The 16,417-nt window shown below is 41.3% G+C and overlaps 1 protein-coding gene across 2 annotated transcripts in view; it reads left to right on the plus strand.

Moving 5' to 3' along the window:
* Positions 1 to 16,417, plus strand: part of WWC1 (WW and C2 domain containing 1) — a 74,605-nt gene that overhangs the window by 46,516 nt on the left and 11,672 nt on the right. For both annotated transcript variants that reach the window (XM_075056615.1, XM_075056614.1), the window contains 5 exons: positions 615 to 688; positions 5,943 to 6,185; positions 7,637 to 7,726; positions 10,119 to 10,657; positions 14,823 to 14,931. In XM_075056615.1, the coding sequence (XP_074912716.1) occupies positions 615 to 688; positions 5,943 to 6,185; positions 7,637 to 7,726; positions 10,119 to 10,657; positions 14,823 to 14,931 (1,055 nt within the window). The remainder of the gene's footprint in view (positions 1 to 614; positions 689 to 5,942; positions 6,186 to 7,636; positions 7,727 to 10,118; positions 10,658 to 14,822; positions 14,932 to 16,417) is intronic.

Raw genomic sequence — 16,417 nt, forward strand, 5'->3', positions numbered from 1 at the left:
CATGTGTAGTACTCATAAACCTTCAGTCCCACTTGTGCAACAAGATCATAACTGTCAGGTTGGCGCCAGCCTCAGCAAGGACTCGATCAGCACTATGGGTACATAGTATGTCTCACAGGACATCATAGAAGCCTCTCCTGTGAACCTTTACTTAAACATTTGCAGCCGCTTTCAGTCACGGCCACACATGTGACTAAAGATCTGCAGATTTGGGTATGATGGGATGTCCCTTGTTGTTAAGACTTTACAGCCAAAGCAAGATGTCATCCAACACAAAATGCAGCACAGCACTTCTTGAATGCTGTTTGCAATCTTTAAGAAAGTTTACAAAGCTGTTTGTGTGTGCATGAAAATAGAAGCCTGAGATAGATGTGGTAGATTGTCTTTTTCTGATAAACTAGGCCACAAAGAGCCTCTGAATCTTGTGGGGTTTTAAGTATTTGAAGAAATTGTGAAAAATTTAATCAAAAGCAATATTTTCCTATTCTGTGATTGGTTTAACTAGTAAATGGGTTTGACAAGAGCAAGTATAACTTGTAACATCATCAATTTCAATAGGGAATATCAAAAGAGAAGTGGTTACTAAGTTGCTGATTTTATATTTTGTGTCTCAGTTTACTACCAGCAGCAATAACCAGTTGGCTGAGAAAGTGAGATTACGCCTTCAATATGAAGAAGCAAAGAGAAGGTAATTCTTTGGACCATTGTACCTTTTGGCTGTCACACAGCTTATTCTGAAGATATGTTTCGCTAGAAAAGGTGCCACTCGGATTGAAACCCAGTGTTACTGCTAAATAAATGTGGTAATTTTTGAGCCAGTGAGGCAATAGGCTTTCTGGGCCAATGTTATCGTTCAAGAAATAAATAACCATCCTAGAAATTACTAAGGAGTGACTAATATGTGAAGAATTCACTCTGGCCACACCTGTGGGGACATAAGTGGTTTTGCTGCCTGTTGCCAGTGCTTCCCCATTCCTAATAAGGAGACTGTACTGCAAAGCATCTCCTCACCTTATTCAAAATGAAATGAATGTTTGCATGGCTGTAAGTCTGATAAGGAGAAATATATATTGTGTTAACACCTAACATATCAAAATATGGCCAATGGCTACAATACAGAGCTTATCTGTAAGAACTTAAGTTTTCTCTCTTGCCTTCTGATCTGGGATGAAGTATAGATTTTAGAAATTCATATCTACTTAACAGGCCAATTTAAGCAAAAGTTTTCTGGGATTTACTTGTTTTAGTAGATAATAGCTAACTCAACTGTTTAGTTAAACGAAAAACCACCAAGCATTGTTACTTAGACTTTGGCTGGCCTAGTCCTTGTTCAGCGGTGTAACCTTCGGTGGTGGTGACTTCAATTTTAGCTGCTCTAAAGGGACTTTGCAATTCCAGAATAACAAACTTCAGATGCATGGTACAATCTGTACTTGGGATAAATGCAAAGAGAAGGATTTTTCTCCAGTCTCTGGTTAGAGATAAGAGCTTTAAGGCTGAGATTACTCATAATGTTCTCATTTGAATATATTGGCATGGTCAATAGGCCATGTTTCTCAGTGGCATAAAATCTGATCTGTATCTGTGGCAGTTGTCAAAGACTGTGTGTGCCCAGCTGCTTTTGACATGAACTTACACTTCTCTTCCTAGGTGGAGCAATTTTTTCAGAACTGTCTGTTTTGCTAATCCAAGATTTGTAAAACTACCTTGACATTCAAATCATTCTGTGACTTTTTAAAACAACATTAAAATTATTAATCCTCCAGATGCAGTGGTTACTTTTTCAGTGTTGAAATTGCTTTTTACTTTTAAGCTTTGCTGAAGACTGCAATTTAACTCACACTGACTTTACATCTTCAGATTGAAGTGGAATACTCTTACTTTAGCCTGTATCTTTTCCAAGGAGGGGAGAGTGAATAATGACAAACCTGAGAAGATAATTAATATGCTCTTTAAAAAGAGACAGAACTTTGTAAAGGCAGCACAATAGTTCATGTGAAGTAATGATGGAAGGGCGTACAACACAATCTTGCAGTTGAAGAAGTTTGATACCTCATGTCTGTCTTAGGTTATCTATAGATTTTCTCAGAGTTTAAAAAACATTATCATGAGGAAAGATGGGCCTGAATGGACATGAATAATTGATGGTAAAATGAAAAGATCTCTAGCTATCAGAGTGTTGTGGTTTTGGCGTGCTCTGTAGTAGGAGCTGCAGAAACAAATACCTTAACTGGTCTTAAGCTGGAACAATACTATGGATATAGTGACTCACAAGGAACCTTCTGCTCCTGTGAAAATTCCTCCTTGTGATGTTAAAAGCGTTTCCTGCCCCACAGCAGCATATTAAAATGTTCCAAAAACACAATAGAAGAGCAAGTACTTTGCCCACGCACTTATTATGAAGGGAGCCAAATGGTGAAAATACATCTGTCTTATTAGCTGTGCATTATCTGGAGGGGTAAAACTTAAGGCTTGAAAACAAGATGATCCCATGTTAATTAGGTTAGAACTACTAGACTTATAAAGGGCTGATGATTCTGAAAGTGGACTGTAGCAGACACTGTTTACACTATTACTGTGGACCAGACTAAAGGCATAGATGTAGGTGAATATCTTGCTGAACTTCACCACACCAGAACTGTCAGGGTACAATTCTGCGTGTTCCCTTACCCGCCACTAAGTCCTTTCCTTTCACGGCTCAGTGAGGCAAAGAGAGCCCTAGAGCAGATAATGTTAAACCTGCAAAAAAGAACAAAGGGTAACCACAGTGACAAACCTTTAGCTTAATTGGATTGGAAACTGATAATGGGTATCATGTCAAAAGAGATGTCAGTGCTACATCTCAACAAGGAGATAGCTACTGCAGCATAAATGTAGTCAGAGATGCAACTAAGTTATGTTGTACGGTTTCAGACATACAGTAGTAACTCAGTTGTGTAGCAGTTCCACTCTGTGCACTGTTTTAGTTCCTTCAACAGTTAAACTTTCAGCTTGGGTTTTGTGTGACTGATGATAACTCTGGGATTTTAAAAGTATGTTTTATAATCTTCTAAAATGAAGTATTTTAATGTTGCATTTAGCAGCATTGCAACAATGGTGGGCATTTGGTCAGTTTTTAGACCACACATTCCACTTTGATTTTTTTTTTCTTTTTTTTTTTTCCCTGAAGAATGGAGGCTGATCTGATACAGGATTGCTAATCACTGGTTGAGGATATATGTCTTAATGTACACTTCTGCAGAGATGCATGTGCTTTGAATGATCTCCAAAGAGACTAAAAATTTTATGTGTTATGCCTATGTCACAGATAAGTACTAGATTTCCCCAGAAAAAAAAAAGAGACTTGATATGACAATGAATAAATCATCTACCTACCTTTTCTAGGTAAAAAGAAAAAAGTTAAATAAAACTTGAGCTTCCTGTTCTGTGTTTTGTTCAGTCTTGCAAGCTAGTGGCTATTCAGAAAGATGGTATGACCTGAGCCCAGTATTGCTGGTTTCTTTGCGATGCAAACCTAGCATGGCTTGGCAATGATGTAGTTCAGACTCGGTCAGTGAATGCTGAAGGGCTGGAGTTTTCAGCCAAATGCCAGGCAGTCTGCAAAGCATTTCTTTTGTGATGATGCTGTTTTATTGGAAAAATAGAATACATAAAGCTCCTTTTAACTGAGAAGGGGAAAAAGAATGATCATTTACAAAGGGTAAAACTTGAGGTTAGTTTAACAAAGCCATTAGACTCGGAAATGCATAGAGAACAAATTCCAGTGGAAAAGCCATATCCATGCAAATGTATGCCAAAAGTGATCAGATTAATGCCAGCCAATCCTCTTAAACTCATATCCTTTCAAAATGCACAGAGGAATTCTTGGATTATGAATTAATGCCACTGTTAATTCTTCGTTGGAGCACAGTATTGCACTTAATCAGGCACTCAAAAACAAAACAGCTCCTAAGAAGAACTAAAAATAGTTGAGCTGAATATCTATCAATTATGGAACTTTAATTAGAGTAAGCAACCTGCTGTGGGAAATAGGTTTACAGAAAGTGAGGCTTCTCTTCAGAAAGGTGATCTCTAGTCTGTCTGCTGTGATGAAGGAGGCAGGTCAGTCTGTGTGAGCCTAATCATTCATAGGCTCTCTCGGGGCTCGAGTTCCTCTTGGCCTCCAGAGCTTGGAAGACAAAGCTTTATTCTTCAAGGCCATTCAGCAGTTGTGTAGCCGCTGCTGCCCAGATCTGCATCTTAGTACTTACTCTGCACACTTAGATTTTGCTAGTTGGCATTGAATTTGCTCTGTCCCTGCGTGTGTGCTGGTTTGCTGGAGGAAGTGTGCACCATCCTGTGTGCTTCTGTAGCATAAACCAAGTTCTAGAAAGAAATGAATCCAGATTAGTGGCCGCAGCTATTTGTTGTGCCAAATTTAAGTCCAGTAATTCTGTCACCAGATCACAAAGCCCTTTTCAGAGGGAGATTAATATTGGACTTTCATTTTACACGTACAGCATTTCACTTCTATTTCTTATGTATTTACTAAACCTGAGTGAGAGATTAACCTGAGTTAATCACGTGAAAGGGCATGGATGCCTTGACTCTCTGGTCTTCAGTCAGGTGAATTATTTTTTGAAATACCTTGCCTTATATTGCAAGATACTTTTCCTCCTTGTTTGCCTTCTATGCTTTTGTAATTTCTCCACCCCAGCCCATTCTGCCCTCCCCATTCCCTGCTCCCCACTTGATCATTTTCGATTGTGCGAGTTCCAGAAATGCAAGTCCTTAGTAACTCCTGTTCAACTTTATCTGTACTCTTGTTTCTCACCAAACTACCATAATCACCCTGTCAGATCATGAAGAGTTGTAGGTCAGTGAGTCCAAAGGAGACAGATTCCTTTGGGAAGACTGACATTACTGCCCTTGGTTCTGTATCCTGGCCTGCTGCTGATTTTTGCTTTTCTCTGTATGTTGCATTGCAAAGCTGACTATTTGTGGAGCTAAATGAGCAGTTCAGATACTTGGGAAATTAGGAATGGGCACACAGTTGGAGTGAGCAGCCTCCTTACCTGCCACGGGCTGTGCTCTCCTCTGCTGTCAGTCAAAGCTCTTGCTAAATTATAGAACTGTATTGCTGTTGCTTTTAGTAATCATCTTTCTGCCTGAGATAATGTGGTATGGTGCTGATGGATTAGTGATACAGACTTTAAACTGAAATCCAGAATGATACCTCTAATGAAAATAGACTTTGAATTTCATGCAAATAAGCGGCTCTGGATTTAGGTAGGATCGTATTGCCTCTTCGGCTCTTTGCATCCTCAGGTGCACGTTGTACCAGAAGTAGTGTAGCTCTTTAATGTGTCAAAAATGCTTGGTGTTGAGTCAATAGTTGGATTTGTCCAGTAGCAGTATACATGTGATTAACTTCCTCATTGTAAAGACAAAAATGGTTTCTAAACTTTTGAGTAACCACTGATCTTTATCAGCCTATCTGAATTGCGTATGGAAAGTATACAGTTCTTTTCCATAAAACTGATTAAAGATCAGATACTTACTGCATGATGCTCTCCACTCCAAGTATCGTGAGGTCATTAGCTGTAAGGCATATGAAACGCCCTGTAGTATATCTGACAGCTTTTTTCAAGATCCAGATTTTCAGTTACACTATTCCCTGACTGGTGGACACTGCAGGTTAGCTAGAGACTTAGCTTACCATCGGGAGCAAACCCCAGTTAAAATCCCATTCTGCGTGTCAGAGTCCCAGCGGTGCCATCACTTGGCAGCACCCTGGTGAGGAAGGCATGAGGGTGAGGGTAGTTGTCCCTGAGCCGAGAGCCTTCTTCAGGGCGATGGAAGATGCGGTTGGTCATGGTGCACCTTTGTGTGTCTCGAGCAGTAGCTCAGACACTCCTCATGGAATAATGGCTTTTTTTTTTTTTTTTTTTTTTTTCCTGCAGAATAGCAAACCTGAAAATACAACTGGCTAAGCTTGACAGCGAGGCCTGGCCTGGCGTGCTGGACTCTGAGCGGGATCGTCTAATATTAATTAATGAGAAGGAGGAGCTCTTAAAAGAAATGCGATTTATTAGCCCCAGAAAATGGACTCGAGGAGAGGTGGAGAGACTGGAGACGGAGAGAAGACGCCTGGAGGAAGACCTTCAGGCTGCTAGAGACACTCAGAGTAAAGCTCTAACTGAGAGGTAGGTTACTGGGCATAGGGCAGAGCTTGCCTTGTTGGACAAGAGGTAACTGGGAGCAAGCAGCAACATCCCCTAGCTGAATGCTGATAGCAGTGTACCCTCAGATTTCCAGGAGACTGATCCTACTTATAAGGTTTCTGAAATCATCTCCCAGAAGAAACCACTTGGAAGTCTTCTTACTCCCCAAGTGGGGAAAGGTGGTTATTCCTGCAAATGGATCCTCTTTGAGAACGTAAGAAATGCTCAAAATAGCCCAGTATAGTGTTAGTGTACTGTAATGTATCTGTATGCAGCCAGCACCTTGCAGCAGCTTCTACAGTTGCTGTGCAGTCTGGAGCTTGGTAAATGTCAACAGATGGAATTTTAAATTTTTAAAATTTGTTTGTTCTGAGCATCCTTGTATGTGATTCCTGTAGGAACTGGTATTTGACAGGGCTGTGGGAGTTGCACGGAATATCCTGAGAATCTAAACTAGCTGAAAAAAATGCCAACTATCCTCCCTAATTTTACTTGTGTTGCAGGAGATCTCATGGGAATGTATAGTGAGGATGAATACTGCATTAGGCATTGCCTACAAGCGCTTTACAGTCTGGATGTATTGATGTGGGTGGCTATTGCAGTGTTACTTTTAGCTGCAGTCCCTTGAATATATGTGGAATAGGCCTGTTGCATTCACTCTCTCTGTGGCTCTATATTTTAATTTCTTCTACATGCTCAGTGTCCAGACTACACCAATTTTCTAGAGTCTTTTCACTGTTTTATCACGCTGGAAAAAAATGTAGGCATCTCAGATGTTTCAGTTGCAGGACTTCTACCAGCCTGAAATATCTGTGGTTCAACAGATGTTTCTGGTCTTCCTGTAAGATGAACACTTTATTTTGTGATTTTTAGGAATATGGTCCTATTCTAGTGTGCCAGAGAAATAACATGTTTCTGGAGAAGGATTTCTTGACCAGAGGCCTCTTAAATTAGGGTATGAGCACCTAAGTGCACATTTGTGTCTCAAACCATTTCAGGTGTGAAATAAAACTGAGATGTTGCTAAAGTCCGTAATTTGTGTAAACCCGTAATGAGATGGTTAATAACTAGATCATGTAAACCTTGGTCATCCATAGACCTTACTGAAAGCAAATGAAAGCATTTACACCTTTATTAGCACAGTAAGCATAAGAATACAATACTGTATAGTGAGCAAAATCTGCCGGACTTTTTTTGAGGCCTGATCCTAGAAACTTTCATAGTACTAGCTGTAATTATTTTCCCTGTTGTGAATGTTTACGAGTATTGGAAGTTGGTAAACACCTACACATCTTGACCAAATTCTGTCCCAATTTATATTGTGTGTTCATATTAACTTTTGTAGCATTTCATAGAAAAAATAGAATTTTCCTTTACTCATTTTAAATAGTACATGCTGCTTTAGCTCATCTTTTTCTTCTATCTTGTCTTAGATTGAAGTTGAATAGCAGAAGAAATCAGCTAGTCCGAGAACTGGAAGAAACAACACGATTAGTTGCAATGTTGCACACCCAGCTGAAAAGGTATGTAGCCTTTTACAAAAGCTGTAGGCGTTTTAACTGCACATGGTGTAACTGCCTTTCTCTGCTAACAATTTCACCTCCCAGTTGAGAGATCTAAAAGGCCTTTCAGTTATAATAGTGACCTAACACCCCTGTGTAGTCAATGGAAGAGAAGCCTTGAGGATTATACGTCCTGCTCAGTTTAGATGGATGCTTTAGAATGGGATAAGTAACCTTGTGGTGGTGCCTCTGTCTGACAACAGAAGTCTGTGCAATCCCTTCTATTTTGGACATGTAACATTTAGGTGACTACGGATAGCTTTTTCTACTAATGTTTGAATTACTGAAGTATTATATTAATAAAGTATGTTAAAGACAGCTTAACGCTCACACAGCAAGTGAAGTGAATCTTAGTAACGCAACTACACATTAATGTATAAATGTCATGATTATATTTCTCTAAATTAATTCCAAGTGTGCTGTTGCTTGCAATGTAGGTGATGTATTGAGATATGCCTGAATCTGTTGTGGTTCATACAGTATATAGAAACATTTCTGTAGTTGTAATGTGGTCTGGTTGTTCAGGCTGTAGTTTTGGAAGAGCATAGGATTACTGTTTCCAAACAAATGCATGACTGCAGGCAGTAAGGCCAAATCATCATTAGCTAAAACTATGTTTTTATCTTTTTTGTTAGGAAGAGAGTTTGGTGGGGTTTTTGTTTGGTTGAGGTTTTTCCTATCAGTGTGTACTGAATTTACTCTGTTTGTAGCCTCTGCTCCACTTGGATTCTGTTTCGTTTTGTGAAGATGACACCGAAAAGACTGGAAAGAAATCATAGTGCAAGACTGGCATGTAAATAAGCCACCATGGAGAATAGCTATCTGTGATGCTCTTATGCAGTGGAAATGCATCGTATTTTCATTTCATCTAGCTGATTAGGGATCTTTTGAGGTGACCAAGAAGCATGTGAAACTAATTTCTTCCTAACTATGTGCCCAGTGTTCTTGGCATGCTCCTTCATAAGAATAAGCATTTGTTATTAACCCCATAATGCAAAATGTCTGGCATTCAAAGGTATGCACAAAATGAAGTTGAGCCCAGTTTGTTGATAGGGAAAAGATTAATTAAAAAACCCTCCCTTTTCATAGTGAAATACACTGAAAAGCTGTAAATTTATTAGTCCTCACCAGATCTGTATATACTGTCACAATGCAAAAACTCTATCATGTTTCAGTTATGTTTCACCCAAAAGCTTTTTTGAACAAACATGATGCAGTGCACATCTGTCATACAAATGCAGAAGACATTTTGTGCCAAAATTATACTAAATTCTGCATACTTGCCTTTTTCTCATAAGGTCATGGGCATAATTATACAAATGCAGCTTCTAGCTTTTACCCCATAAATAATAAATAAGGGATTATTAGGCTTATTAACATCCTCACTGCTTTTCAGTGGGGCAACTTAAGCCACTTATACATATGCAGAAATTTTTCAATAGCTAATCCATATCTGAAGTGAGGGTTAAGGGTCTTTAAACAGTCAGTAACAAGCAAGGTATTTAATATTTGCAGCAGGAGTGTTGGTTTAAATGGAATTTCTAGGGAATGGTAAATGTTGTAGTCAATACTGGAGGATTTGTTGGGTCTTCTGAGCAGAAAACAGTGTGCAGTGGTGTCTGGGCTTTCTCATCTGAACTTCTATTCAGCATCTGCTTAAAATTAATTTTGCTGTCAGTTATGTTCTGAACCTACATCTCTAGGGATAAATAATTTGTGTGAACTGATTTGACAGACCAGCCCCAACTCTTTCCCTTGCTCTCCTGGCCCTGGATTCCATGTAGCAGTCTTTCACATAGGTAAATCCTGCCAGTTTTCAGGTAACTGCTGGCTGCTGTGATCTCTGAGGGCAGTTCCAGGCAGCTGTGAGATTGCCTTTTGGCTGTGGGTCCAAGATTGAGGCAAATGGAAGAAAATTTCCATATGGTGAGACAGTTTGCTGCAGTAACTTCATCTGCTTGCACGGACCTTGCTGGGTTTTGTGGTCTGGTTTGGAGATTAACAGGAACCATAGATGTTTTTTTCCAGACAGATGTGGGAGGAAGAATTAGTTATCACTAATTTTAATTGATATGAAACTATTCATTAGAGTTGTTTTGCCTAAACAAGGCCTCTTAAGAGGTTGATATGGTGAGTAAAAAAATTTGTATGAACTATATTATTTTTATTGAAAAGTGAACCAACTGTTCTGCTGGGTAGCCTGTGGTTCTGGGTTGTTGTGGGGACTAATGCGTATGGCCTGAGCTAACAAAGCAAAATGTGCCATGTGGGCTTAGAGATTTGGTGACGTTGCAGTGTTTTCCTGAGAAATCAGGAGATAGAGTGTAATGGTTTTCTGACTTGTTTCCTTCAGTCTCTCCACCAGCATGCTTTCCCTCTCCTCGAGCAGCAGCCCTGGTTCTCTTGCATCTAGCAGAGGATCTCTTGCCACCTCCAGCCAGGATTCGTCCACCTCAGCCAGTTTCACTGATCTCTACTACGAGCACCTGGAGCAGCTGGAGCAGTTGGACTCGGACTACCAAAGCAAGCTTGACTTGCTCTTAGAAGGAGCCACTGGATTTAGACCGTCAGGTTGTATCACCACTATTCATGAAAACGAAGTAGCAAAAACTCACAAAGCAGATACCACCAGTCGCATACAGGCTCTGAGATCATTGTCTGGTACTCCAAAATCCATGACATCGTTATCTCCAAGGTCATCTCTCTCTTCTCCATCTCCACCTTGCTCACCGCTGGTGATAGACCCACTCCTAACTGGTGATGCCTTTTCAAGCCATATGGATTTTGATGATGCAGAGATAAGTACAAATCTCTCAGAACTCACCCTAAACACTGGGAGTGGCAACTGTAGACTGGAAGAGCCTAGAGCAGGAGATAAACATCTAGGTCAAGGTATGGTAACAATTTGCATGCACATGCATGCATTTATATTTAATGTAGTTTATAAAGCATTGAGAAGAAAATATTTCAAAAGCTGTCTTTCATCTTGATATCTTTGTGTTGAAAAGTATATTCAACTGTGTTCTATTTTGCTTGGGAGAAAGGGTTGGTATTTTAATTTGTACACAGAAAATACTGCTGATCTTGGGAGTCTTGCAGAAGACTGTATCTAGGTGTGTTTTTAGTGTACTTATATGCATGTATACACAAATTGCAGGGATTTCATGTGCAAATATAAATGGTTGTGGTGGGATTCCTGGTTTAATTTGGCACTAAACTATTCAGAATGTCATCTAGTGTTTTGGATCTGGGAGGCTCATAATGCCATATTGACACAAACTTTTTGGCTAAGCTTTTGAGGAAGGCTGGGAAAGCCATTTAGCTTAATAGTTAACAAATGATAATAAAAATCCTTCCCTGCCACCTCAGCATGCACAATGACTTGCTCTGGTTCCCAGTAAATCAGTGGCAATGAATTTATTAACTTCAGCTGAGCAGACATGTCAAGGCTGTGCTTGAATTTCTGCTGTTTTGAGGGGGATGGTCTCTTAGCAACAAAAACGTGTTTAGATTGTGAGCATGATAAAATAAGACATTTAGAGATAGTGGATGTTCTCGTACACGCATATGGCTTATTGGTGGGTAGGAAGGGTTCATCCTTTTTTAGAATGACGGCTGGGCTGAAGTGGATGGAAAGCAGTAGGCAGCAGTCGGGGCACTCATGCTGGGGCCTGTCTGAAGCCCTTGTGACTGTAGTTGGGTTAAATCCAACGGAGACGAGTGAAATGACTGGATTTGTAACTGCAGCAAAGAGCCTTAAAGGCAATACAAACTTGCAAGCTATAGTTGTATGAACCAGCAGTGCAGTTTGTTTCTGTTTTTCATAGGATTATAAAACAGCCTATGTGAATAAAGGGAACTAGCACCATGTTATCACTGCCTTCTGCAGTAAGAAGGCTGACACTATTTAAAATACAATAAAAGACACGAGTGCAGATCTTACCCTTTGAGCTACCATTTTCCTACAAGCAAGAAGTATTATGCATTTGAGTAGGAAACGCTAATTATTCTTATTAGAACTGGGTGCTGATTAGTTCTAACCTTTTTAGCTCTTCAAGATTTGTCAAGGCTGTTAAAGTGAAAGCTCAGGTGTTAAGCAGATTAAGTGATTATTGCTGTTAGCCAGTCAGCAGACAAAATAATCACCATAAGTAGTTTATTTCAGGGCGATAAGGAGATGAAATTTTACTCCTCAGGCATTTTGGGGGGGGGGGGGTCCAGTGTAACACCCAAAACACATGGGCAAAGCATGCTCACATGTTCCTGTAAGTAGAGCTGAATAGTATGTACCTGAGGGATTTGCTTTTTCTTTCTGCTAGAACAGAACATCTGCTACCTTTGAGGCTGAAATAAGGTTTCCTCTCTCACCTGACTGATAGCCAAGCAATTTAAGTGAAACTAATAGCAAAACCTGGGATCTGGCAAAGTCTGGCATTCTCTGAGGAAATGGCGCGGATCTGAGGACAGTGCATGACATGGCTTTTCGAGGCCTTGTCATGGTGTGTCCAGGAGAGCCCATGGAAGGGAAGACCAAACTTTAAATTCTTGGTATGAGTGAAAAAAATGATGAAAAAACATCGGAAGCGTTATCTGCCTGCTTGGAAATACGGAAGAGAGTTTAGCCAGTTCTGAACTCTTCCATGAACTTTCTTTTTAGTGTGATACCTCTTTAGAGACTTAAGGCTTAAAACAGAAAATCCAGATTTTGTGTTAATTAGCCATATGAAAAAGTTACAGGTTCAGCGTGCTGTAAGAGTTGCAGGGCTGAGCTTCCAAGTGCTTTGCAAAAAAACTAAGGAAAAGGATGGCTGCATGATGAATCCTTTTCAGGGAACCATTCGTCTTTATTCAGGTTTACACTTCAGCATTCTGCTGTACAGACAGACACCCACTTCACTGCTGGGTTTTGTGCGCCTTCTGTATTCACTGCCTGCCCACCGCCCCCCCACCCCTTTGGCTGGAAGGTGCTCAGGTGAAGTGGTCAAAAATGAAGGCTTTTTGGGTTGAAATGACTAGATGGCATTGGTAATTGAAGGAGAAAAAGAGCTTAAGCATGTGGAGACCAGCCCGCTGTGTCCTTCCCAGTAAGCAAGCCTCACGCAAAGGGATTCCCGGAGTGGCATTTCAGGGAGCGGTGTGTAAAACTCAAACAACTTGATCTAGAAAGGCAGCCAGCGGGGAAGAAATTATTTTCATATTAAAACCATGGAATAGGAGGTACAAGTAGCACTGAGGAAAGAAGAAACATTGTTTTGACCCAGCCCACATACCTCCAGCATAGCCTATGATCAGGAGCGCAGCAGGGGCCAGGCCCTTGCACACGGCAGGAGGGAGGATGGATTAAACTGTGAATGCCAGTATTAAATAGATCCATTTGTTTCAGCTAATGACTGATATATTGTGTTGCAGATGCTAACTTTTATTCGTGTGGTTTGGCCTACGGGGAAAAGGTCTGGAGGTTTATTTCTGTCCAATGGTTCCATGGGAATATCAAGATGAAAAATACCATTCAGTGGTGGTGTCAAAAAATACATGGATAAATGGGCCCAAATTGCACACATGCACTCAATATATTGGTGTTACCTGTAGCACCCTTTACTGTTGATTGTACAAGTCCTTATATTGTTCCATAACCTTACGTTGAGCTTGCACGCTTTTTGCACCAATGTTTTTTCAAAGCTGTTTTTAATTCTTTAAGTGGTTTTGTGAGACTGTGCCAAAAACCACCCTAAACTTGCTCTGTAGTAAAGAAAATATGGGATGAAAACCATATATTGGTTTGGGGACACGTGCTTTCCTAAGGCTATGGGAAAGAGAGACCACTTCTGAAAGACGAAAGCCCCTTGGAGAGGAGTGCATTGCCGCACTTCTGCTGTGGGGTTGCAGCTGCTCCCGGTGTGACAACGTGGCATCTCCTCGCTCTCGGAGCAGGTCTCCCAAAGCCCTGACAGTGAGGGAGAGCTAAGAGCTGGGTATGTTCCAGCACTCGTTAGCCACCTTGGCAGACAGAGTTCTCCAGATTCTCAGCTGAAGCATATCTCTGCAGAAGTGTGATGGTTTAAGTGAAAAGGTGCAGAATTTGCAGAAGTTTCCAGGGCATATCTTTCCCTGTTCTGTAGCACAAGAAATCCACGTGAGACAACACGTCTGTGCAAAACTGCTTGCTTCAACTTCCTCGGTTTCTCTTCCCTATCTCCTTTTCCCTGTATTCCTGCATGGTGCTGCTACTTTAAATCCTATAATCTCTCTTTCTCTCCGTGTTTAGCTACTTAACCTAGTCTTTCTGGACCTATCTTCTGTCCTGGGTACACAAGCCTTTTGGGTTTAGGTGTAGGCAGGTGGTGGTTTTTTGCTGTTCCCTCTTCTTGAAGCTAAACTTGGCATAAGCTCTCCACGTAATCCATACTTGGCCAGAGCTTGGGCAGTAGCGTTTGCCCAGCCGCTGCTCGCTGGGTAGCTGGGACCAGAAGGCCTTCTACCTGCTTAAGGGTGACTTGGAGTAGGGAGCTGTTTTATTGGCTCATATCTATAACTTCACTAGAATTTAGAAGTTCTGCTGCTTCTGCACATTGCCCATTTTGTCATGGGTACCTTCCTGCCTTTCCAGTGCTTTGAAAGCCTCTCCTCGTGTTACCTGCAAGGACCTGCACCCGTGGAGGTGCCGGGTGGCCAGTTGTAATGCACTCGGCACAGCCGCCACATAACCTCAGCCCGTGGGTATGCTGCTGCAGGACTCGGGTATGAAATGGGCACTGACTGTGCAATAAAGCCCTGCTCTCGCCTCCACCACATAGGCTGTTCCTCTGGTTGTCCAGGGGCTTTTTGCTCTCCAGGGCAGTCAGGCACGTTCCTGAAGCACTAACCTCACGGTGGCTGTGGAGCACAGCCCGCCCTACCTGTGTCCTCTCTGTCTTCAGAAATGTGGTGTTGCTTAACAGTACTTGGGCGGAGAAAAAATGCAATTCAAGGGGAGGATAAGAAAAAAAGCTACTCCTGATCCAGACAGTTTGTTTGCGTTAACACCTCTTTTTGATTTTCCTCTGTGCTTTTCTGATAGGTATAAATACAGCTGGAGGGACGGCACTGAAGGTGGCGTGTGTGTCAGCTGCAGTGTCTGATGAATCTGTTGCTGGAGATAGCGGGGTATATGAGGCGTCTGTACAAAGGTAGACATCAGATCTCTCTCTAGGAAGAAGCCAGTGACTCAGCGTTGCACACAGGAGTCAGCTGGAATACTGCTCGTTGTGATCTTTTTTGTAATTTGGTGGCTAAAGTTCTCAATCTCAGATTTCTTAATGCTTCTGAAAAAACTATGAGCATGTCGAATTTGAATATCAAAATGACCCATGCTTCCCATAATAGAAGTAGCTGAAAGCAAGCTCACAGAGAACTGTTTGAACAGCTGGTCTGTTCGTGGAGGTGCTGGTAAGCTATGACTGCTGCCGTGATGGAGCCATCTGGCAGGTGTAAAGTTCCCCTCCTGTCAGTCAGCCATTCTGGTGTCAATGGCAGCCCTCAGTCAGCATGAGAGGACTTTGGGATGTGTAAGGAAGACAGCAGAAGCACCTTGAACTGCCTCATGGATGCGTATGTGCTGCAACGCAGTTCCCAAGTGCTTGGATCCTGTACGTGATTTTGGCAGGACTTCTCCCCCTAAGTGCGTAGCTTATAGCTGGAGCTGAGCATCACTGCTCTTGCTGGGTTTCTGGATCTCCGTTACTGCTTGCTAAAGCTGTCTGGGGTGGTTTGACAGAAAGGTCACTGGAAAGTACTGATCTTATTGATACCTGGTTTCCCTGCATCTAACATGGGTTTTCCTGCTGTTTTTATTGGCGTCGAGATGAATTATGGGGTCATTTGTTGCAAGACACGACTGTAGAGGTGAAAAATTGCTCATCTCATATTCCCCCCATTCATTCATTCATTCATTATCTTCATTAATTCTCCACATAAATGAGTAATTTTTTGTTTACAGCATAATTCGCTTTGACAAGAAAGTGCAATGCTTCTGTAAATTAGACTTCATGGGCTTAAGCCAAGCAGTCAGACAGTTGGGTGTCTTAGGACCCCTGTGTCCCCTCAATGGGATAGGGAGCTTTGTGGAGAGGGGAGGAGGGATAATGTGTGACAATTACAGAAGGCATCCCATGCACACTCAGTGCCTGATGTTACTTAGTGTTGTTTGGGTTGTTGACTTACCAACCTTTGTAATGACTACAAGTATCATTCTGATGCCCATAATAAATGGTGAGGGCAGAATGAGCAATACATTTGTGCTCTGTAGCTGAAATGTAATGAAATGCAAGAAAGTGCTAAGTAATATGGAAAATACTTAGAAGAGAAGAATGCTAATCCTGTTTTCATGTGCTACAGCATAGTCCCTGAGTCAGTTAGACAATGAATGTATTTTTGGGGACTTTCAGTGCATAAAACTTTGGAGGAAGAGTACATTGGGAGGGAAATGATGCAGGTAGCTGTTTCAAGGAAGACCAGTCAGTGTACTCTGTCACTTTTAATGTGCTTAGGGAACTTTGATTTCTTAAAGAAACAAAGGAATGACTTAAATCTAATCAAACTTGAGAATTTTTGCTGTCATGATGCAGGACAGGATTGCAGTTGTTAAGTCTTATTTCTGTTGCTGGGCAGTCAGCT

The sequence above is a fragment of the Buteo buteo genome, chromosome 24, assembly GCF_964188355.1.
Source record: "Buteo buteo chromosome 24, bButBut1.hap1.1, whole genome shotgun sequence".
NCBI classification, from domain to species: Eukaryota; Metazoa; Chordata; class Aves; order Accipitriformes; family Accipitridae; genus Buteo; species Buteo buteo.